The sequence below is a fragment of the Balaenoptera ricei genome, chromosome 13 (genome assembly GCF_028023285.1).
Source record: "Balaenoptera ricei isolate mBalRic1 chromosome 13, mBalRic1.hap2, whole genome shotgun sequence".
Lineage (NCBI taxonomy): Eukaryota > Metazoa > Chordata > Mammalia > Artiodactyla > Balaenopteridae > Balaenoptera > Balaenoptera ricei.
This window is the reverse complement of record NC_082651.1, coordinates 76746470-76771886: the sequence shown is the minus strand read 5'-3', so window position 1 is coordinate 76771886 and position 25417 is coordinate 76746470. Positions and strand designations below refer to the sequence as shown.

Sequence of the window (25417 nt, the reverse complement as noted above, 5' to 3'; positions counted from 1 at the left end):
GGGCAAAATAGGTAAAGGGGATTAAGAGGTACAAACCTCTATTTATAAAATAAATAAGCCATGGAGACTTAATATACAGCATAAGAAATGTGGTCGGTAATATTGTAATAACTTTGTATGGGGACAGATGGTTATTAGACTTACAGTCGTGATCATTTCATAATGTATACAAATGTGAAATCCCTATGTAGTACACTTGAAAATGACAAAATATTGTACATCAACTATATTTCAATAAAAAAAAAAAGAGGAAGGAATGAATGAAAGGATATGATTAGTCTAAACTTGAGAGACCAGAGAAGGCTTTACAAAGTGGCTAATGCTTGAACTGATTCTTGAAGAATGAGTAAGAATTTATTAGGTGAAGTTGGAAAGGACATATAATACGTACAAAGAGAGGCACATAGACTTGAAACATCTTTGTGCGTTTGGGAATTCCGGTAGTTTGGAATGGTTGGAGCCATGTTAGGAGTTGTGTGTCAGGTTATGAGGCTGAAACAGGTTGACAGGAGCTAGATGGATAGGAAATTGGATTTCCATCTTGTTGGTGACAGCCGTCAAAGGGTTTTTAAATATTTGTTCACTCCTAGGATATTTATTGAACACCAACTATGACAAGTGCTAGACTTAAACAGCAGTGAACAAGACACTGCTGTGACCCTTACAGTCTAGAGGTGGAGTTATAGCCAAATTCTACCCATCTTTCAAGGCCCAGCCCTTCTGACAAAGTTTGTTCAACTATCCCAGCTTTATGAATTTCCCCCCCGCTTTGGTATTTATGGTCAGTACCACCCAATTTCAAATCAAATTAACTGTGTGTTGAATAATGATTATGTGTCTTCTCTTCCTAGTGCTTCTTCCTCCATCTTCTTTTTGTGGAGAGTAGGGCTTAAACTTTGCTGTAGGGGCTTCCCTGGTGGCTCAGTGGTTAAGAATCTGCCTGCCAATGCAAGGGACACGGGTTCAAGCCCTGGCCCGGGAAGATCCCACATGCCGCAGAGCAACTAAGCCTGTGCGCCACAACTACTGAGCCTGTGCTCTAGAGCCCGCAAGCCACAACTACTGAGCCCACGTGCCACCACTACTGAAGCCTGCGCACCTAGAGCCCGTGCTCTGCAACAAGAGAAGCCACCTCAATGAGAAGCCTGCGCACAGCACCAAAGACCCAACACAGCCAAAAATAAATAAATAAATAAATTTATTTAAAAAAAAAACAACTTTGCTGTAGGATATAGCACAATTGTAAGCATATATAATAATTCAGTAGATATTGATTAAAATTGTAGGATGGAAGAAAAATCAGAGAGGGCAACGTAGGAAACAAGCTTGGAAAGTATGGAAGTTGGGGAGAGGAGGATTTTTGTTTGTTTTTTTAAGAAATGAGTTGAAGTTGGCTGTCACTTTCCTATGGCTGTGTGCCTCCCTGGTTTTCATGGCTTATGATGGATACTCTCCATCCAACTATTGAGGATCTTATGAAGTTTCCATTTGGTTGGCATGTTACTGAGGCAACCCAGGCTACATTTGGCTCTGAAAGTGCAATCTGTCTATATTAATCTTAAGTACATATCTAGAATTCTTTTGTAAAGAACTCATCCTCATCAACCAGGGCTCTGTGAGAACCCTAAAATTTGGTTTATGTAGGAAAGGCCAGATATGTTCTTAATTATTTTTCTTTATTAGTTGCTAATATTTTGGACTTAAAAAATTTTTCTTGAAACATAAACCTCTAGAAAACTTGCAAGTATAGTACAAAGAACTTTTTTTTCCCTCTGAAACCATTTAAGAATAAGTTGCTGAATTGATGCCCTATCACTCCTCCATAGTTTAGGGTGTTTTTTCTGTGAAGGCATTTTCCTATACAACCACAATACAACAATCAATATTAGGAAATTAACATCGATACAATACAAATATTTAATTACTGCCATTTAGGATTTGCCAGTTGTCCCTAAAACGTCCTAAAAAGCAAAATGACCCAGTCCAGAATCAAGTGTTACATTTAGTTGTCATATCCTTTTAGTCTCTTTCAGTCTAGATCTGTCACAGAAATCATGCTGTGTTACTGTCATTGCATGCTATCAGATGGTGCACAATTTCAGTTGGTCCCATTACTGGTGATACTACCTTTGGTCACTCGATTGAGATGGTATTTGTCAGTCTTCTTCACTACAGAATTATCCATTTTCTCTTTATATTTTTTATTTTTGAAACAGCTTTATTGAGCTAAAGTTGACATACAGTACACCTGACATACTTAAAATGTATAATTTGTAAAGTTTGGACATACGTTTATACCCGTGAAACCATCACCACAATTGAGATAATGAACATATACTTTGCTCCCAAAAGCTTCCTTGTGCTTCTTGGGAGCCCTGTCCTCTCACCCTTCCTGATCTCTCTTTCAGCCTCTTCAGGCCACCACTGATCTGCTTTCTATAGCTATATATTAGTTTGCATTTTGTTGAATTTTATAGAAGTTGATTCATACAGTCTGTACTCTTATTTTTTTTTTTGTGGCCTGGCTTCTTTGACTCAGCATAATTATTTTGATTCATCCGGTAGTTCATTCGTTTTAATTTTTGAGTAGTGTTCCATTGTATGGGAATACCGCAGTTTGTTTATCCTTTCATCTGTTGATGGAAATTTGGGTTGCTTCCAGTTTTTGGCTGTTACTCTTTATAATTATTGGTGTTTTATGGTGATGTACTTAGAGACCATGTAAGTCTCCTATTCCTCACTAAACTTTGAATTTATGCATTTATATATTGATACTAGTATGTGGTCACAGATTCCTAATTCATTCAGTAGATTATAATTGTTACTATAATTGTTTTGATGCTCAAATTGTCCCAGATTTGGCCAGTTGGAGCTTGTTCAAATTCGCTTCTGTGCCCTTTCAACATATCTTTGAGCACTTCTTTATTTTCTGACATAAGAAGATGCTTTAGCCTTATTTTGTATTTCCTTGCTCTGGCCCTGGAATCAGTAATTTCTCCAAGGAGCTTTGGTTCCTTTTAAAGCCTTTCAACAGACATAGCTGGAAAGTATGTGTATATGTATATATAAGTACATGTACACATCTGTATCTATTTCTATATTTATCTTTGTATTAAAAACCACGAATTTACATCATCTCCAATTCCAATCCAGTATCACAGGGTTTATTTTCATCTTCTCTCTTCCAAATTTCTAACTCCTTTCTTTGACAGTGAAAAACCAGGCTCCCATTAACCTCAACATGAGTACTTGTACAATCTTCCCAGCCATCCCTCTACTGTGCAGGCTGCTCCCTTGGCTCTGACCTTGGGGAACACACAGCTTAATCCTTGACCTGGCTCTGTTGAACGTTGGTTAAGTCCCTGGCCCTGTTGAGCACACCAGTTGAGACCCCAGCCCCGCAAACATATTGCTCTAGTCTCTGACTGATCCCCAGCCCCAGCAGACTCTCCGGGTGAGCCCTGGACCTTGCAAACATGCTGGCTGAGTCTTTGGTCAAGTCACCAGTCCTGGTTTTAGGAACGCATAAGTCATGTCTCAAACTTAGGGCAAGCACCCAGCTGAGGCCCTTGTTGAGACTTTGTTCTTGGCAAACGCGCTGGTTGAATCCCCATTCAGACCAGGCCCCAGCAAACATGCCTGTTAAGTCCCTGACCCTGACCAAAGAGCTCCAATTAAAATTTAACCTTATTACAAAGTGTTTATAATGGTATTTATATCTTTTTCTTAAACTGGAAATCTTGTTTCTAACAATATTAAAGTAATTACTTGCTTTACTTTACATATAAAATGTTTCAATGGGGAAAGAGTAGTCTTTTCACCTGGGACAACTGGGTAACCACATGCAAAAGAATGAAATTGGACCCTTACCTTATACTGTCTACAAAAGTTAAATTGAAGTGGATTAGAGACCTAAATGAAAGAGCTAAAACCATAAGAGTCTTAGGAGAAAATATAGGGGTAAATCTTTATGACCTTAGATTTGGCAACAGATTCTTAAATATGATACCAAAAGCATGAGCAACAACAACAAAAAATAGATACGTTGGACTTCATCAAAATTTTAAAAACTTTTGGGTTTCAAAGGACACTATCAAGAAAGTGAAAAGACAAGCCATAGAATGGGAGAATTTATTTGCAAATCATATATATCATAAGGGACTTGTATCTAGAATATATAAAGAACTCTGACAACCCAATTATTAAAAAAAAGACCCAATTAAGAAATGGGCAAAGGATCTAAACAGATGTTTATCTAGAGAAGACATAAGTGCATGAAAAAATGTTCGATATGATTAGTCATTAGGGCAGTGAGAATCAAGACCACGGTGAGATGTCAGTTCACACCCCTACGACTGGCTGTAATAAAAAAAAGTGAGATAATAACAAGTATTGTTGAGGACGTGGAAAAATTGGAACACTGCTGGTGGAAATGTAAAATGGTATAGCCATTTTGGAAGACAGTTTGGCAGTTTCTTAAACAGTTAAGTACAGAATCACCATATGATCCAGCAGTTCAACTCCTAGGTATATACCCAAGAGAAATGAAAACATAGGTCCATACAAAACCTTGTATATGAATGTTTATAGCAGCATTATTTGTAATAACTAAAAGATGGAAGTGTCCATCAAGTGATGTATGGATAAACAAAATATTGTATATCCACACAATGGATTCCATTGTAGTATTATTTAGCCATAAACAGAAATGAAGTGCTGATACATACTGCACCACAAGTGAACCTTGAAAACATCATACTAAGTTATAGAAGCCAGTTATGAAAGACTACATAGTATATGATTTCATTTACATGAAATGTCCAGAATAGGCAAATTTAGAGTCAGAAAGTAGATTAGTTGTATTTAGGGCTATGGGAGGGATGGGTGGAGGAGAGTGATAGCTAAAGGGTTCAGGATTTATTTTTGAGGTGATAAAAATGTTTTAGAGTTGACTGTTGTGATGGTTGCAGATTTCTTGGAATATACTAAAAGCCATTGAGTTGCACACTTCAAATTGTTGGGCTGTACGTATGTAAATATAAATAAAGCTGTTGAAAAATATAACCTTGCATGTACAGCATAGTGACTATAGTTAATAATTCTGTATCGAAAGTTGCTGAGAGAGTAGATCTTAAAAGTTCTTATCACAAGAAAAAAAATTTGTAACTGTATGTGGTGATGGTTGTTAACTAGACTTAACTGTGGTGATCATTTTGCAGTATATACATACATTGAATCATTATGTTGTACACCTGAAACTAATATCATGTTATATGTCAATTATATTTCAATAAAAAGGTGAAAAAAAAGAAAAAAAGATTTAACCCAGGAATTTCTTAAAATGTCCAAAACCAAAATGAAGTCAATTGTACAACTTTACTAAAAATGTTAAAGACATACTATTTTCTTGAATAGGATGATCAATATTGTAAAGACGCTAATTGTGCAATTACAGTAAGTGCGATTACATTTTGAAGAGAGAACATGCAAATTGATTTTGGATGAAAAAGTATGTAAGAAAAAAAAAAAGTATGTAAGAATAGTCAAGAGGATTTTTAAAGAGAAAAATAATGATGGAGACTTTCCCTTAGACATAAAAGTTACTCTAAAACTATAGTACTTTCAACAGTACGATAGTAGTAAAGAAATAATATGATTTAAAAAGATTTAACCTTGCATTGTATCAATATCTTTGATTTCATATTTATATTCTTCTTCTCTTAAACTGAAAATCTTGTTCCTAACAATATAAACATAATTATTTACTTGCTTTGTTGTATATATAAAAAGTTTCAAAATAATGCCAGCATTCCTACTAACAATAAGACCACTGAATAAGGCTCAAGATTTCTTTGCAGCTCTCTTTGCCCCTAGAATATGTTACCTTAAGGATGTATACTATGCTCTAAGGCAAAACATTTTAAAGACATTTGCAATAATTCTTTCCCTTGTCACCAACTTGTTATATAGTTAGAGTTATATTTTTCCATTTGTTTTCAATTTTTATGGATTGATTTTTTTTTTGAATATATAAAATAATTACATGATTCCAGAGTCAGAACTCTTCAGAGAAGAGTCAAGGTCAAGTTAAGGTCTCTTCGGAGAAGTTTCTCGTCTATCTCTATTTTCCTTCTACCCTGTTCTCTCTTTTTCCCTTTATTAGTTTTATTAATTTTTGGTTTATTCTTCTAGTTTTCTTTTTGCTCTTTGGTATTCTCCCTTCCTTCATGTTACACAAAATATTATATATATATATATATATATATATATATATAACATAAAATATATTTTATGTATATACACACGTATACACACACACATACACACACACACATTGCTGTTTGGGACTTTGTTTCTGTAATGTATTTTGAAGATCATTCCTTTTTACAGCTGTGTAGTATTCTAGTACGTTGGTGTATCATAGTTTATTCACCTGTCTTCTTTTGATAGACGTGAGACCTCTGGACTATGTCCAATCTTCTGCTGTGTTTGGATCCTCGAAGGTAGACTTTACAAATTAGCTGAGGCAAACAGGAGCTCCATGTTCCCCTAAGTGGCAAAAGCTTCTATTCCTCGTCTATTATAACTTGCACTCTTACTTTTCCCTACCCTTTGTTATCTTCCGGAGGGCTAGTTCTACCTGTCCATTCATGCCCAATTTTGCTGCCAAATGAGGTCAGTTCAGATCTTTTCCCCCAAAACAAATTGCAAAAACACTTCAGGTTTGCAGGGATTTTTAAAAATTTCATCATTGCAGATAAGGGATTTTGGATGTATAATAGGCTAAGATAAGCAGTATCTTATAAATGGATGACAGGGTAGTCGATAAATGTCTGACTTGGCAAACTTTGATGCCAGAAAGAAGGGCTTACGTGAACCGTAAAGGCTCTGTGGCATGAGCGAGATGGTCTAAGGTCATTGTGGTTGAAGCAGAGAGAGGACAGTGTGGGAGGTGGAGGTCCAGGACTGTATAGGACATGATAGGGCATGTTTAGGAATTTTGTTTTTATCCTAAGAGCAATGGGAATCAGTTAAATGGCTTTAGCTAGGGCATATTTGATCAGTTTTGTTGATGGTTATGCTGTATATTTAAGAAATTAAATAATCCTGTACGTGCTTGTCTAGTTAATATCCATGAGATTCAGCTTCTCATGAGAATGTTGTCACTAGGATGACGGGGTTGCTTTTGGGGAAACACCAATTCTCTACCTTTTCATTGCTCTTTACTCTTCTTTTATGTCTTCATCAGTAGCTTAATTAACATTGGAAAGTATCTCTGCTGAAGCAGATACAGTACTTCCAGCAGCTTTCAACTTTTACTCTAAATCAGAAGCTTTAAAAATAGATAAAATTCTCAACACTCCTTCACACTTGTTCATAAAGAGACTTGGCCTTCTTCCTTTCCACACTCCAAAGATGTACTGTTTTTTGAAGTCTGAAACTGCAGTGTTGGGTTATGGTCCTTGGCTTTTTCCTGTCTGTCTTTGGGCAATGTTTTCTCATTTTTCTCTACCTAGGGGAGGTATGGAGGTAATAAAAGTTATGTTTTGGGGGACTTCCCTAGTGGCGCAGTGGTTAAGAATCCTCCTGCCAATGCAGGGGACACGGGTTCAAGCCCTGGTCCAGGAAGATCCCACATGCCGCCGAGCAACTAAGCTTGTGCGCCACAACTACTGAGCCTGCGTTCTAGAGCCCGTGAGCCACAACTACTGAGCCCACATGCCACAACTACTGAAGCCTATGCACCTAGAGCCCGTGCTCCACAACAAGAGAAGCCACCCCAATGAGAAGCCCGTGCACTGCAATGAAGAGTAGCCCCCACTTGCTGCAACTAGAGAAAGCCCACGCGCAGCAACGAAGACCCAACGCAGCCAAAAATAAATAAGTAAATAAATTTATTTTAAAAAGTTATGTTTTTGTATACTAAAAGTTATTTAAAGTAATTTAGCAGTTCAGTTTTAGCAAACATACCTTGGTGATAAACTCTGCTTCTTTTTACTTGGAAATATCATTATTTCACTCTCCTTGAATTGTTGGCTAAAGGATTCTAGGTTCATAGTTATTTTCTCTCAGTACCATGAAGATATTAATCTGTTTTCTTTTGATTCCACTGTTGGCATTGAGAAATCAGTCGTTGGTCCAACTATTCTTCGTTTGTGTGCTTTTTTCCTTTTGCTATTCTTAAGATCTTGTTTTTGTATTTGGCATTCTTTAGTTTGACTGTTACTGGATTAGGTGTGGATTTTTCTTTATCTTGTTAGGGATTTAGTGGGCTTCCTGATTCTGGGATTTAGTTTCTTTCCACATCTCTGGAAATGCTTAGCCATTATCTCTTCAAATATCGTCTCTTCTTCATTATCTATTTTCTCCTTCTAGATCTTCAGACACATTAGAACTTCTCATCTGCATCCTCAACATTCCTTAATTCTTTTATTTTCTATCTCTTTGTTTCCCTATGTTGCCTCCTGAATAATTTTATTTAGATCTATCTTCTAGTTCTCTGGTATGTCCATTTAATTTTTAATTTTAATTAAAGTCTTTTTTCTAAACTATTTTTGGTTTCTTTTCTGATTTGCCTGGTAGATTTCTATAGTTTCTTTTTCCTTGTTCATATTTTCTAGCCTTTTATTTTTTGAAACCTATTAAATATTTCATGTATGGGTATCTCGCAATTTCAGCCTCTGAAGGCTTTGAAGGTGTGTTTCTACCTTTTGCTGTTTCTGCTAATGTGCTGTTTTTTGGTGGTTGTTGTTGTTTTGTATGAGCTCGTGTTCCTTGGAAATTTATCTGTGGGAATTCATTGAATCCTGGTTGAAGTTGCACTCCTGTAAAAGAGGATTTTTCTTTGTGCTACTTCTCTGGGGACCTAAATTCTTGGCTTGAGGGGTAGGGTTTTGTTTGTTTTTGTGGGTTTTTTTTTTTTTTTGTACTGAATTTTGTCCACAAATCTGTGTGAAAGCTGACTTATGGTTATGAATTCTTGGGATAAATGTTTTCCCCTTTGCCCACTGCCATTTTCCTTTTTGACCTCTTCTGCGTGGCAGACCTAGTCCTTTTTAACTTCCGTTGAAGACACAGTTCTTTGGGGCTCAGTTTTAAATGGAGATCTCTGGCTAGATTGCCTACTTTGGGTAGGTTCAGTTCTGATCTTTTGTCTTTGGTGCTCCTTGCAGCCCTCAGAGTGGAATCCTAAGGTCCCTAAAGGTTTGGTAGGTAGCTTCAGGGCAGAATATGGCAGACTGTGCGCTTAATTCCTAAGGTTGCAGTTTTCATTTAGTTTTTGTATTTTGATGATTCCTTATTTTGTTCTCAGCAGTCATTTTGTTCCCAACACAATCATTAACACAAAAATATATTAAAAATTTAAAATCCAGTTTCTTAAAGATATTTTTATTGGGAGAGTAATTGGTCATGCTGTTGGAATTAAAGATTAAAGTAATTCTTAAAAAAGTTAGTATCTATCCTACTTTTCTAACAGTCTTTGACCCCTGAACACATAAGAAATGCAGAAAAAGCACAGAAGTACAAGATCAGAACCAGTTGTACTAATATGTGTTTGTGTATACACACACACACACACACATATCTACAAGTAGGTAAGTGGGTAGGTAGGAGGGACTATAGATATACACATCTTGCTTTGGGCATTTATGTGACTTACGTGTTATTAGGACAGTTTAGATTTGATGGTCTTCCCTAGACCTTTGTGAGTGATCACAACATAACAAGCCTACTTAAGTGCAGAAATGGCCGTTTTGTGATATTTGAGAGAGGATTTTGAAAAACCTTAGGCAAGCTCAACATCCCTTAATACAGTTTGCATCCAGAACCTTTAGAGAAGATTACTGTCATTGACAATTAGGTGAAATTGTTTCACTTGTGAATTGTGTTAAGATCATAGAAGGTTATATTTCTGAGAGTAGTGGCTAGACGCTCAGGAATAATGGGCAGACAAAAGAAGAGAAAGTTTAAAAAGAAAAAGCACTCACTAACAGCATTGAGTATCATCAGATCCACCTTTTCTTGAGTTTGGTTTGCATGGAGGAAATCTGTTGAAGGATTTTCACAGTGAGAAGTTCGTGTTTGGATGCCTGTCTGCCTTTTGAAGTAAGACATGTACATCTTTTTTTAAAAAAATTAATTAATTAATTAATTAATTTGTGGCTGCATTAGGTCTTCATTGCTGCACGTGGGCTTTCTCTAGTTGTGGTGAGCGGGGTCTACTCTTCGTTGCGGTGCGCGGGCTTCTCATTGCGGTGGCTTCTCTTGTTGCGGAGCATGGGCTCTAGGCACGCGGGCTTCAGTAGTTGTGGCATGCGGGCTCAGTAGTTGTGGCACACGGGCTTCGTTGCTCCGCGGCATGTGGGATCTTCCCAGACCAGGGCTTGAACCCGTGTCCCCTACATTGGCAGGTGGATTCTTAACCACTGTGCCACCAAGGAAGTCCTAAGACATTAACATCTTGATTTAGTCTCTTTATTTGAGTTAAGAATCTCTTTAAAGGACTGACAGTATATAGAAAAACACTTTCTTTTTCAGGCTCATTTTATTTTCAGTTCATGGTAAGACAAAGGATGTCTGTTTCTTAGCTGTAGGTTTCTGTCAGATTACTTGGTGAGAAAGTAGATTAGGTTTTGTAACATCATCTCTACACCTTTGTCCTTCCTCTGCCATGCCAACTCCCTCCTCCCGTTTTCCCAACAAGTTTGGATTCAAATTCTGGCTTTGTCATTTAACAGGTGAGGTGACCAGTCAGTAAGCGATCTAAGCTCAGTTTTCTAATGAGTTCAGTGGGGTTAATGTCAACCCTAAAGACATCATTGTGAGAATTAACACAACATGTAAAATACCTAGTGCTGAGCAGAGTAGGCATCGATCAATATCACTTCCCTCTCAGCTTGAATTATAGAAGACTGATTCTCAATTTTTAGACATTCTAAGTGTGTTTTCTATTCATTCATTATACTTTCATTCATGTAAACTGTTTTGTGAAATGCTGATCCTGTTCCCGGGAACATTTGTGAAGTATGGTTTTTCAGGGATATTGTAGAGGGATGGATGAGGTGACCTGTTGGAAACTCCCTTGGTGTATGCCAACTAGCCCCTTTATTATATATAATTAATTTTGAAAATCATCTTATTTCAGATATCATGTTATTAGGCTCTTATTCTTCTATATTTTCATCTCAGGTGTTTAGAGAAATAAAGTAGAATATGGCTGCTAAGCCAATACTTATTCATTTTCTATTTGATACTCTTATTGTCTTAGCTCTATATGGATATATATCTGTTTCTTGTTTTAAGGGAGAAATTCTATATTCTTTGTGTGGAAAACTGTCTGTTATCTGATCTGTTCATTAGATTTTCATATTGTTTAACTGTTTGCAGATTCACTTGGTATATTGTATCATCACCTTGTGTTGTCATATTTTTTTATTGTACGATTAAGACAAGTATTCTAAAATAAGAAAGAGCAGGGTTATGAATCATATCTCCTAGGATTGTGTGGAATAAAGGAGATAATGTATATAATGTCCTTAGCTTCAAGCTTGGAACGTGTAAGTGCTCAGAGAATGCTTACTGTAAACTATTATTATATGCGTCCCTCATCTTCCAGATTTGAAATTCTTTAAGAGCAGGAACTATGTAATATATATACTTCATATATTATGGACTCAATGTTTTACTTATGAATATATTTTTATTCTCATCATACTTTTAAATGTTTCATCTTTTGTCTTACAGTGATGAAACTAGAGGGTCTGTTTGTAGATGATTCAGGTCGATATTTGGCTGTTCAGTTCCATCTGGAATGTGCATATATATTTTTATATTATTATGAATATAAAAAAGCAAAAGATCAGTTCAATATTGCTAAAGACATCTGCAGATTACAAATTGATTTGACAGGTAAGATTTTTTTTTTACGTTTTGTGGATAATTGATTTATTTTTATGATAAACTAATATATAATTGGCAGTTTAGCTGTATTGTATGGTTGTATTTTATTATCTGTGTCCTCTTGTTTGCTTTACAAAAATAGATTTTAAAGATTTTATTTAAAAAATTCATAGTTTTAGAACAAAGTTGAAATCATATACTTTTTTATTCCTGCAGATGCCCATGTCTACTTAGACATGTCAGTAATGTATAGCAGCTGGGCAGTGCACAAATGAACTTTGTGTATTTGGCTGTGCATGTGGGCTTCCCAAGGCCCCTCCTGATTCCCAAATTTAGTTTGCCCTTTCTGGTAAATACCCCCCTGTGGCTTCCATCCTGCCTTTCTTGTATTTCTTAAGAACAGAAATTTTTGACTGTTTTGTTTAGATGTTTCTTCATTGCCTTAGAACACTGTCTGGCATACAGTAGGCACTCAATAAACATTTTTTTTTTTTTTTTTTAAGATTTTATTTATTTATTTATTTATTTTTGGCTTTGTTGGGTCTTTGTTTCTGTGCGTGGGCTTTCTCTAGTTGTGGCAAGTGGGGGCCACTCTTCATCGCGGTGCGCGGGCCTCTCACTGTCGCGGCCTCTCTTGTTGCGGAGCACAAGCTCCAGACGTGCAGGCTCAGTAGTTGTGGCTCACGGGCCCAGTTGCTCCGTGGCATGTGGGATCTTCCCAGACCAGGGCTCGAACCCGTGTCCCCTGCATTGGCAGGCAGATTCTCAACCACTGCGCCACCAGGGAAGCCCTCAATAAACATTTGTTGGAAGAACAAATAAATTACAGAATTTTTCCCAAGATCTCTGTGTTTTTTTCTGAGTACCAAATAAGAAACATTATTTTCTCTTAATGTATTGCCCTGTCCCTAGTCTCACAATGGTAATTGGCATTCTATATTGAAGACATTCATGAAAGTCAGACAGCATCAGTGGGTCACACCATTTATACCTGTTGAACCTGGGCTCTGTGAATGTTGAAACAACAATCTGTGAATGTTGAAATGATTGAAACTATTTGTCCTGCCTAGGCTTGGTCTACATTATCTCTAAGGCCCATTCTTAGTCGCCAAACTCTGTGCTTATTGAGGTAGTCCTGTCAATAAAATCCTTCAGATATATTATGAGGTAAATGTGACTTTGTGGCCTAGTCTGGGATCTTAACCACCTTTTATTACATTGTTTGGGGAGAATTATTAAATATCCGACTTATAACTTTGTGACAATGGCCAAGTGTAAGTTGGAGTCTTGTATTTGAGATATATGTAATATAAGTTGTGAGGTTAGTTTCAGAGATTTTGTTTTTAAATATTTCGGTACTAGGAGACTTTTTTTTGGATTATTTAAAAAATTAGTATCATGGTACTCAGTATAGTCAGCTTTAGCTGTTGGTGTATTTACTAGCTAGTTCTTCATATTTTTTTTCCAAGTTAAGACTGAAGAACTTAAAAATACAAATGTGCTCACGAATATAAAATGAGAATCAGATTATTACTTTTTTCTTTTCAGCTCTAGCCTTACTATAAAAAAGTAAGCTGTGTTAGACCATCTCAATAGCTATTTTTAGTATAACGTGTTTAAATGGTTGTTGTATAAAGTAGAGCCAGACTCATCACAGGATAAAATCCAGACTTCTTAGACTGGTCTTTGTAATCAAGGGTCTTTGTAATCTGACTCTTGCCAGAGAAGAGATGTCAGAGCTTTTGCTTCTCTTAAAGCTGTTCTGCAGCAAGTTATTTCAGATACAAAATGAAAAAAAAATTTGGTCTTACGTGGAGCCAGATAGTGTAATAGAAAGACTGTGGGATTTAGAACCTGAAGACCCTGGCTTTAAGCCCTGGCTCTGATACTGAAAACCCTGTGATCTTGAGCAAATGACTGCACTTCAGAACTTCCATTTTTTCATCTGTTGTATGGAGAGGATAGTATTTCTTCTCCCTATGACACCTAATGAGTTACCTTTTTTGAGGAGGGAAGTAGTTTAGTGAAAAAGTAAGTATGTGGAAACTAGTGGCAGAAATCCTGGATTTGAGTTCTGGCCTTATAACTTACTGGCTTTATAATTTTATAAAAAGTCATTTTAAAGTCATCTTTGGGCCTCAGGTTTCTCTTATTTGAAATGGAGAAAATACCTCATAAGCTCTAAAGCACTCTGAAAATACTTTTTAAGATTGTACTGTATGTCTGATTGACAAGTTGATACATATAATTTAATATATATTTTTTCAGGTGCTTTGGGAAAAAGGACATGGTTCCAGGAAAATTACGTGGCCCAACTTATTTTAGATGTAAGAAGGGAAGGAGCTGTGTTTTCAAATTATGAATTCACTCCAGCACCGACTCCTCAGGAATATTTAACCAAGGTAAGTAGGACTGTAAGTTATTTAAATTAGCATCCAAGTCTAACAGTTTCCATAGGTGAGTTTTGTAGAAACACTGGATGGGGTGGGAAGAGGCTTCTTTTGACCCTTCTTGAGCTTTTACAAGGTGGCTGGATGTTTTTAAAAAACAAGACATAACAGGACCCATTTTTTTAAGCCATTTTTACCCTTAAATAGAGATAAAATGTTGTTTTTTTCCTAGACTTCAGTAAGTATGAATTAGTAATACAGTTAGTTATGTATTACTGCCCTTGAAAAAAGTCCAAAAAGCAGACTGAGTAGAGACTAATTTTTCCAGTGGCTACCATATTTTTTGCCTTCTGTTGATATTTGCAAATATTAAGAGCCTTGAAATTTCTTGGGTTTCTTCTAAATATGTAAACAGATGATCAGAATTCCTTTTTACCAGTTTTCTGATCTGTCCTTAGTTACTATGTCATTACTGGGCTGGTTTCTGCCTTAGTATGTTTTCTTTTTATTTATTTATTTATTTGGCCGTGTTGGGTTTTCGTTTCTGTGCGAGGGCTTTCTCCAGTTGCGGCAAGCGGGGGCCACTCCTCATCGCAGTGCACGGGCCTCTCACTGTCGCGGCCTCTCTTGTTGCGGAGCACAAGCTCCGGACGCGCAGGCTCAGTAGTTGTGGCTCATGGGCCTAGTTGCTCCGCGGCATGTGGGATCTTCCCAGACCAGGGCTCGAACCCGTGTCCCCTGCATTGGCAGGCAGATTCTCAGCGGCTGCACCACCAGGGAAGCCCCAGTATGTTTTCTTGACTTGGCTAATACATTCTTTTGTAGCTTAAATTTATAGCTTTTAGTCAGTTTACCTGCTCAATAGGTCTTTCCATCTGCTTCCATGGAGGCCATTAGCATTTACATTTTCTTATCCCAGAGACCCCAAACCAACATTTTTCCTTGTTCTTTGGTTGATGTTACCGTCCTTGAAGCCCATGTTTTGCTACTTTTCATTCCAGAGCCTGCAAACAAATTTACTTGGTGCATTGAACACTAAAATTCTGTTGTGTACTGAAAATAATGCCAAGGGTAGGGACTAGGGAGATGGGAAAGAGTGGCAGCAGTAAGGAGTCCTGAGGAAGGCCTTGGATGCAATCTTACTTACCTCCTGGTCTTGCTCCAGGTTCTCTGTTTGCTTTTGTGGTAACTTCAGGGTGGGGACAGTTACTGATTCTAAGAGGAGAAGGAAAAGATGGAGAAACTCAGGGATGAGACTGCACAGGGGACAGCCTGTATCTCCTGACGTAGGTAGAGCCACAGCTGAACAAGTATTTGTACTGCTGTGTTGATGCTGGTCAGGGAACTGTGTTGATACCTGCTTCCGTCCTTCATTTCCTCCTTGTATATACCAGACCCTCCTCCTTCAGCGATTTGATGTAACCCAAGTCCCTCCCTGAGTCTTAGATTAAGTATCATAAGCCTGGTTTTTAGGCCATAGCACAGCATCAGTGAAAAGAGATTTAATTCCGCAATCTAAGCATTTAATTCAGTAATCCATTGTTGTTTGTTTGTTTGTTTATTAATGTGGAGTTCTCGTATTGAAGATTGTCTCCTATGATTATAGATAGGATGCAATGACTCTTATGAGGAATGTATAAAAATGATGTACAATTTAATACAGAATTTATTCTTTCATATTTGAAATAAAATGCATTCTGATAATTTTATGATCTTCATTAATTACCACTTAAAGGTGGAAAGTACAAATTATGTGATGTAGGTATGGATTAGATAGAAACAGCTTTTTACTCATGGATGGAAGATAGACTTGCTTGTTTAATTAGTTATGTATCATATTTCCTTATTCAGATACCATTAAATTATAAAATACACCATCTGTTTAATAACCAAACTCTTCAGGAAAAAAGGAACACTATTATACAAATTATAGTGATTATAAAATACATCGTGATTAGAAATGTTACAATGTGAAGATGTATATCTTAGAATTGAGGAAATACAGTAATTTTATTGCCAGTGAGGAACATAGTGTTTCCCTTTGGACCTTGCTAGATTTTTAATCTGTTATTAATGGGGAATTACATAGCCTGAAGCTATTGGACTTCAGGCTTTAATAAGCCAACAGTTATGAGCAACCCCAATGTGCAAATCAAAGGCGCAGTCTCTGTTCTTTATTATTCAATCATGGGGGCAGGGTGTGAGGAGGGAGAATAAATTAAAATTGTATATTCACAGAAAACACAAACACATACATGATCAGCATCACTGATAAGAAATATACATTAAATGCTGAATATGGTGTGTCCCATGAATTGGAGATAAATTACGTGCTAATTTCTTTTTCTCTTTTTTTTACATTAAGCACAATACAGCAATTTATAAAGATGCTTAAAATGAATACAAAGGGAAATAAAGATCACAGAATTACACATTGCACAGCAGTGTGTCACATATAAGATGGTGTAAATGAATACACAAGGATGGTGTTTAACTAAAGATAAAACGGCACCCATTGATTTGCTGCTTCTACACAACCCGCTTTCATACAGATCGAAAGGGTGTCAATATTAGTAGTTGCAAAGTCAGTTCTTGCATGTGATTTTAGCTTTAAAGGTTTCAGAAAACAGATCTGCAGTATCAGTTTTCATTTTTGTCAGCTGTAATGTCAAGGATATTCAGAACAAGAAAAATGCAATAATACAGGACAATCCAGATCTGTGCCTTATGTGACTGGCCTCTGTTGCAGGATTGTACAAGGTTATGTGCAAAAACAGTCTGTCCAAAAGTCCACACTCTTGCAGTTTCAAGCTTTAGCTTGATTATCTAGATATAACGTTTATTACATAGCAAGGGCAGCATTAAAGGAAGAAACAAATTAATGATAGGTGAGCAAAAACAGTATCATAAGCATCACTTGACTAGGAGGTCTGAAAGGCTGTAGCTAAATTTTTGATCAGTAGAATGTTATGAGGTTGGAGTGGGACTAAAGCAGAACAGTATTTTAAATTTGTGGCTTGTAGAACACATAGGCAAGTAGGTAGTGCAGCCAACCAGTTTTAATTTCGAAAAGAGCTGAATAGGAACGTAGAGTATCTTGAATGAAGATTGAAACTATTTTGATCACCTGTTTGTAGCTGAAGAGTAATAAATAATGCCTTGTTGTTAAGGCTGACCTGTCTCAGGTCTTCTGTGGGGGCCGGAGGGGAAGGAGTCCTGGCTGTGGGAGGTGGAGACTTGGATCCCTGTCACATCTTTATTGTCTAGCTGAGGTTGAGAACCTGGGAAAGTTATTGTATTTTTAGCCTCCTCATTTGTTTTTCCCCACATCACACTTTTTTTTTTTTAATATTTATTTATTTATTCAGCTGCGACGGGTCTTAGTTGCAGGATGTGGGGTCTTAGTTGTGGCACGTGGGCTGTTGGTTGCAGTGCGCGGGCTTCTCTCTCGTTGTGGCACGCGGGCTTAGTTGCCCCGCGGCATGTGGGATCTTAGTTCCCCAGACAGAGATTGAACCCTGCATTGGACGGCGGATTCTTAACCACTGGACCACCAGGGAAGTCCCCACATCACACTTTTTTTAAGGGATCATATTAGATCTATAAAGGTACTCCACAAACATTGGATATTAATAAGCAGGTTGATACAACCCTATCTGGATGTGAAAAGGTGAGAGTTTTGGATACTCTAGAGCTGCACTGTCCAATGTGGTAGCCACATATGATTATTAATCACTTGAAAGTTGGTTGGTCCAAACTTAGATGTGCTGAAGTGTAAAAGATGTACTAGATTTCATAAGCTGTGTATGAAAAAGTGTATAGTATCTAATTAATAATTTTCTGTTGGTACATGTTACAAGGATAATATTTTTGATGTATTAGGTTAAATCACTTAATTTTTTTTTTTGTTTTACTTTTTAAAGTGTAGCTGTTAGAAAATTTAGAATTACATAAGTAGCTTTTAAAAAAGAATATGAAAGGCTTGTATTGAAAATGGTTGGCCACCAGGGTGCGCTGTGCACCTGCCAGCTCTGCCTTTTGAAGTTGTGCAGGTCAGGGAGGAAGAGGCACTTTTTCAGTGGAGCCTGAGTAGCTGCCTAAAGTTGTGTGTTTCTCCTGTCAGCAGTGGTTGGAGGTTGTACTCTTTTCTCTTTTCTCGAAACCTTATAGATAGAGCTAGGCCTACAGTTTAAAGTCTTCCTAGCTTTAGCTACTTCTATTGAATTAGAAAAAAATTTAAATCAGGTTTATTGAGGAATAATTTACATAAAATAAAATGCACCTATTTTAAGTATCCAGTTTGATGAGTTTTGACAAATAGGTAGACCCATGTAACCACCACTGTAATCAAAATACAGAACCATTTCCATTAGGCCAAAAAGTCCACCCATACTCCTTTGCAGTCAATCACTTTCCCTCCAACTGGTCTGCTTTCTGTCACAGATTAGAGCTGTTTTTTCCTAGAATCTCAAACAAATGGAATCATATAGTATGACTCTTCTGTGTCTGGTTTCTTTCACTTAGCATAATGTTTTGAGATTCATCTATATTTTGATACCAATAGTTAGCTCCTGTTTATTGCTGAGTTATTTCATTGTATGGATAAGCCACAGTGTGTTTATCCATTCACCTCTTGGTAGACAATCGAGCAATTTTTAGTTTTTGGCTATTATGAATAAAGCTGCTCGGAACATTCACGGGCAAGTCTTTGTGTGAACGTATGTTTTTAATTCTCAGGGGTAAATGCTGAGGAATGGAATGGCTAGGTTGTGTGGTAAGTGTATTTTCAATTTGGGAAACTGCCCAAATGTTTTCTAAAGTGGTTGTACTATTTCACATTCCCACCGTCAGTATATGAGAGCACCAGTTGCTCTACATCCTTGCCAGTGCTTGGTAAAATTTTTTTTGCTATTCTAGTGAGTTGTGTGTAGTGGTTTCTCATCGTGATTTTACTATTTTTTGATGATTAATTTTTTAAAAAATTCATTTTATTGAGATATAACTTATACACAGAAAATTTTCAATTGTACAGTTTGCTGAAATTTGAAAAATATATACACACAACCATTACAGTCAAGATACATTTCATTACCCTAGAAAGTTCCATCCTGCCCCTTTGCAGTTAATTCCCCACCCTCTCTGGCCCTAAACAATCATTGATCTGCTTTCTGTGGCTACCGGTAGTTTGCCTTTTCTAGAATTTCATGTGACTGGAATCCTACAGTATGTACTCTTTTGTATCTGGCCTCTTTTGCTCAGCAGTTGAGATATATCTGTGTAGTTGCATGTGTCTGTACTTCCTTTTTATTTCTGATTAGAATTTCATTAAATGCATATAGCATAATTTTTCTTTTTAATCTGTTTACCTGTTGACAGACATTTGGGTTGTTTCCAGTTTAGGGTTATTACAGATAAAACTGCTATGAACACTTTTTAATTTATATATACACACACACACACACACACACACACACACACATGTTTTTGGGTGGACATGTGTTTTTGTTTCTCATAGGTAACTACATAGGAGTGGAGTTGATAGCTCATATGGTAAATATGTTTATTGTAAGAAACTAGCAGACTGTTTTCTATGGTTGTACCATTTTACATTTCTACCAGCAATGTATGAAAGTTCTAATTGTTCCAGATCCTTGTCAACAATTAGTATTGTTAGTCTTTTAAATTTTATCTATTATAATGTGTGTGTACTAGTAGTTCATTCTGATTTTAATTAGTATTTCCCTTTTGACTACTGTTGAGGATCTTTTTATGTGTTTACTGCCCATTCTTTTGTGAAGTGTCTGTACAAATCTTTTGTCCATTTTTATGTTGGGTTGTTTATCTTCTTCTTCTTAAGTTGTAATTCCATATTCTGAATACAAGCCTTTTTTCAGATATTTGTTTTGTGAATATGTTCTCTGAGTCTGTAGCTTAACTTTTCATTTTCTTAACAATGTTTTCAAAGAGCAGAAGTTTTAATTTGCTGAAGTCCAGTTTATTAAGTTTTTCTTTGATGGTTCGAGTTTTTTGTGTCCTAATTAAGGACTGTCTACCTACCCCAAAGTGGCAAAGCTTTTCTCCTGTGATTTTTTTCCTAGAAGTTTTTTAGTATTAGCTTCTATAGTAAGGTCTGTGATTAATTTTGATTTAATTTTTGTGTATGGTATGAGATCAGGACAGAGGGTCATTTTTTCCCAAATGGATATACAGTTGTTCTAACATCATTTATTGAAAAAACTTTCCTTTGTTTGACTCACCTAGACACCTTTGAAAATCAATTGACCATATAACGTGGGTCTAAAATTTTGGACTTTATTCCTTTCATCTATATGTCTGTCTTCATGCTAGTACAACACTGTTTTGGCTTTGTAGTAATTCTGAAGTCAAGTACTCTACCAAGTTCTCTAAGTCTTCAGGTTTTATTCCTTTCTCAAATTGTTTTGCCTATTCTAAATCCTATTGAGAAACAGAGCTGGCAGTTGACATTTTAGATTATAATTTAGAATCAGAGTAGAAAGATCTGGTTTTGAATCCTGAGGGGCTTTTGCGTACTAGGCTTAATCAACAATAGCAGTCATTCCCTGTTATTGATGTTGTCAGTGCATCCGGAGGTATAGATGCGTGTTCTCCATTTCTGCACAGTAAATTGTCCCCAAATATGTGTTTCACAAGAAGCAGCCTATTGACCATATATAGACATTGTAAAATCTTGAACAAGAAGATGTTATCCCCCCAGCAATCTGTTGTGTATAGTCTGTTGAATGAATCAGAATTAATTTTTGTTCTAAGGAGTTTCTTTTGTATTCCACCAGAATATTGAGCTCAATGATGATACTGTTCTAAATGAGATAAAGTTAGCAGATTGTGAACAGTTTCAGATGCCTGACCTATGTGCTGAAGAGCTTGCTGTTATCCTTGGAATCTGGTGAGTTAATGACTTACTTGGCTACCTTGAACTTCTAGCGTATTGGTTCTCTTGTGTTGGGGAAATCTTTGTTCAAGCAGGTCCCCAGAGTTGTGGATGAATAGAGAATCTTGTCATGGCTTATGAAGATGAAGAATAGTTGGGCAACCAATTAAAGGGTTAGAGATGAGGAATCTCAGGAATCTCCTGTAAGCTGGTATACTTATCCTTCTCTTTTCTTCATAAACAAAATTTCTTTGGTTAACCTTGGCTAGGAATAGACTCTTAATGAAGTATTTAGGATAGGTGACTGTTTTGACCTTTGAGGATATTTACGTTCAGAGTATGGAATTATTTTTTATTTTATTTTATTTTTTAAAGATTTTTTGATGTGGACCATTTTTAAAGTCTTTATCAAATTTGTTAACAATATTGCTTCAGTTTTATGTTTTGTTTTTTTGGCCCCGAGGCATGTGGGATCTTAGCTTCCCGATCAGGGATCACACCTGCACCCCCTGCATTGGAAGGCGAAGTCTTAACCACTAGACCTCTAGGAAAGTCCCTAGAATTTTTTTTTAATACAATCGAACCTTATGTGTGGTAGAAATAGTTTTTCATTTTATTTTATTTTTCTATTTTGAAATAATTTCAAATTTGGAAAAAAGTTGCAAGGGCAAGGCATTGGAAATAACTTTTTTGAGAATAATTTTCCGACATGATATTCTATCACCCCTAAATACTTTAGTGTGTGTTTTCAACAAACAAGGGAGTTTTTGTGCATAGCCATAATACAGCTATCAAAATCAGGAAATTAACATTCATACTTTACTATCACTTCCTACTCAGACCCCATTCAAGTTTTGCCAGTTGTCCCAATAATCTCCTTTATAGCACAGGATCCAGTCTAGAACATATGTGTTACATTTAGTTGTCATGTCCCTTTAGTTTCTATCAATCTGGAATAGTTCTTCATTTTTGCTTGACTTTCATGATCTTGACACCTGAAATTTATAAGCCAGTTATTCTGTAGGCTTACTCTCAGTTTGAATTTGTCTGATTTAAAAAAAAAAAAAAAGGATTAGTTTCACATTTTGTATCATTATCAGGGGTATCAGAAAATGGAGGTTTTGTGATTCTTATTGCATCCCAGCAGGTAGAAAACCATTTTGATTTGTTCCTCTACTGGCCATGTTAAGTTTGATCACATGATTAAAGTGGGGTCTGCCAGGCTTCTCCAATGAAAAGTTATTCTTTTTTAACTTTTGTTATTAACATGGTCTTTTAGATTATATAAATATCCCGTTTCTCATCTGGAGATTTAGTAATGTTCAAAATAGGATATTTCACTAAGTTATAATATTGAGACTGGTTAAATTAGTAATAGGCAGTTTAATAAAAGGAGCATTTATAAAAAAATTTGTCTTTTAGCTCAGTAGAACTTATCTTTCTGTGTTCACCTCATGGCATTTTATCTCCTTTACACTAACAGTAGGTTTTCACTTGTACAAAAGTTAAATTCAGTTCTACAGTCCCCTTTTGTTTGATTAAAAAGAATCACACATGTAGAGTTCTGTTTCTAATCCAAATCAGTTGTCTTATCACATTATTTCATTCCAGTGACAGAATTTATGCTTACTGCCAAAGAATTATTTGTTCAATTCATAACGATACTCAGTGTATAAATAATATAAACAGCAATCATTTACAAGCAATGTTATGTGCTAGGAATTATACCATGTACTTTCACACTATCCCTCATTAATGTTCTAACAGTCTTAGAGGTTGTTGTTTTTCTCCATTTTTCAGGTGGGAAATCAGGTTTTAAATGGCAAAATGACTCACTCAGAATTACAGTACAGCATTTAGGGCTTGAATCCAGGATTTACGGACCCAAATTCTGAGTTTTCCTTTATGCTATTTCTTAAAAGATTATTTTGGCAAACTCATAATTGTCAACTCAGCAGGAAACTAAATCAAACCAAATATATATATTCCCAGGCTTCTCTCAGTTGTGCTTTAGCTTTATTGAGTTAGACTTCACAGTTGAGAGAGGACTGAAAAACCAAGAAAATGCTTGTCTTCAAATACTTTTTTCCCCCCAAATATGATCTTGGTAGAATCTCAATATATAGAACAATTAAAAAGTGCTGAATGGATTTCATGGGCAATTTAAATCTTCATTGTTTGGTAGAAACTACTTGATTATATTCTGAATCTTAGGGCATCTGATGCACTTTATAAACCCCTGGGTTGGAACATCCATGAATTGATGATTTGCATGTGGGGGTCGTGATTTTATTATACTGTCTGATCTCTGCGTGACCTCCGTGACCATTAACCCTTGTGAAGAGGTGACTTGGACATTGTGGTGGGCTGGGTTCTTTGGAAAGGAGACACAGGGGGAATTCATATAGATGGTGGATTGACCAAACTGTGGGGCTAGCTTCATGCTCCTTTTCTTCAACTCCTTCCCTTCACTGGCCTCCTGCTTGAATTTGATTTTACCTGGAGGCCACGTGTCTCATACATCAATGTACCTGATTGCTTTTATGTAAAGTAACTGTGGGAGAAATTCCTTAAAATACAGCAATCCTTCAGTAATTCAGACAACTGGAGTGAGGAGGGTAATTGCTTTTGAATTAATAGTCTGATTTTCAGATAGCAGAGTAATATATTCTAAGCCTAAGTTAGTAAGTTACGGTGAAGAGTGGTGGCCTGATTCAGTTACTGTATCATAATTACTTGTAATGAGCCTGTAGCATTTCAACTTTATATACTTTATGCAGTGAAGTTAGGATTGGAATTTTGTATGTGAGGGATGAATGTTCATCCATTTTGGTTGAGGTTCTTATTTTAGAATGACTTTTGTTTTTGTTCACTTATCAGAGTCATAGTATTAGAACTGAAAGGACCTTAGGGGTTATTTGGATCATCTTGCCAACTGATACATAATTCCTTTGTGCAATCAAACTAGAAATGTCTGTGTATGTATGTGTGTATTGTGTGTGTGTGTGTGTTTTCAAATGAGGTAAATTTGAGACATAACATTGTATTAATTTCAGGTGTACAACATAAAATGATTTTATAATTCCTTCCTTACATTCATTTATTTTTTTACCAACAATATGTTCATTTAACAATTATTATGTAAACATTTTATGCTCATTATAAAATCCTCCAACAGTATTGGAAATTATGAGGAAGTGGTACTATTTTGTGAGGTGGTATTTTCTTTTCATTCTTAATACAAGTAATATATGCATACAAAATAACTTATGTTATATATAAATATGTTATATAATATAATAATAAACTGAACCCACCACCCAATTTAAGAACTAGAAGATTGCAAATACCACTTGCTCAGTCCGTGTGCTTCTTTCCCGTCTCATCTTCCTGCCTCTCTTTAAAAGGTAGTCACTGTCCTGAATTTTGTCTTTGTCATTTTCTTGCCTTTTCAAAAAATATATTTATTCACATCTTTTATACCTCTAAGTCAGTTGCTTCATTTTGTTTGTTTTTGAACTTTATAAAAGCGCTATCTTACTATATATAGTCTTCTGTGATTTGCTTTTTTCTCTCACTAGTGTCTTTCTATGACTCATCCATGTTGTCATACATAGCTGAAATTTACTTTGCCGTATAACATTCCATTGGGTGAATATTTTACAATTTATAGGTTTCTTTTTTGGACATCTGGATTGTTAACAGATTTTTCCTATTACACACAATATTACTATGGATATTCGTGTGTATGATTCCTGGTACACCTGTTGAAGAATTTCTCTGAGCTCTATACCTAGGCTGGAATTACTGAGTTTAGGATATATGAATGTTCACTTTACAAGATAGTGCTAAATTGTTTTCCAAAACTATCCAATCAAATCATACTTGGATCAGCAGGATCTAAGAATTCCCATTGTTCTGCCTCTTTGACAACTTCTTAATTTTTGCCTGTCTCATGGTGATACTAAATTTTTTTTTGTATGAGTTTGATAAATAGGAGTTGTTGCTATATTAATTCTTTTCATTTTCTTTGTGGAGTGACACAGATTGGATTTCATTTTTTTCTTATAAAAGAAATTGTGTTGATATTTTGTACACCAACCACATTTCATTTCTCAGCATTTTACTACTTTTTGTACTTATCTTTGGCACACTCATCTCTATATTTCTAAATAATGCAGTAATATTAAAATATGTGCTTTCAAATATGTAAATA

The 25417-nt window shown here is 36.1% G+C and overlaps 1 protein-coding gene across 5 annotated transcripts in view; it reads left to right on the top strand.

Annotated features, from left to right (window-relative positions):
- Window positions 1-25417, top strand: part of TTC27 (tetratricopeptide repeat domain 27) — a 192169-nt gene that overhangs the window by 30878 nt on the left and 135874 nt on the right. For 4 of the 5 annotated variants that reach the window (XM_059942921.1, XM_059942918.1, XM_059942922.1 and 1 more), the window contains 3 exons: window positions 11746-11910; window positions 14170-14303; window positions 21104-21216. In XM_059942921.1, the coding sequence (XP_059798904.1) occupies window positions 11746-11910; window positions 14170-14303; window positions 21104-21216 (412 nt within the window). The remainder of the gene's footprint in view (window positions 1-11745; window positions 11911-14169; window positions 14304-21103; window positions 21217-25417) is intronic. The other variant, XM_059942919.1, reaches the window with a different exon arrangement.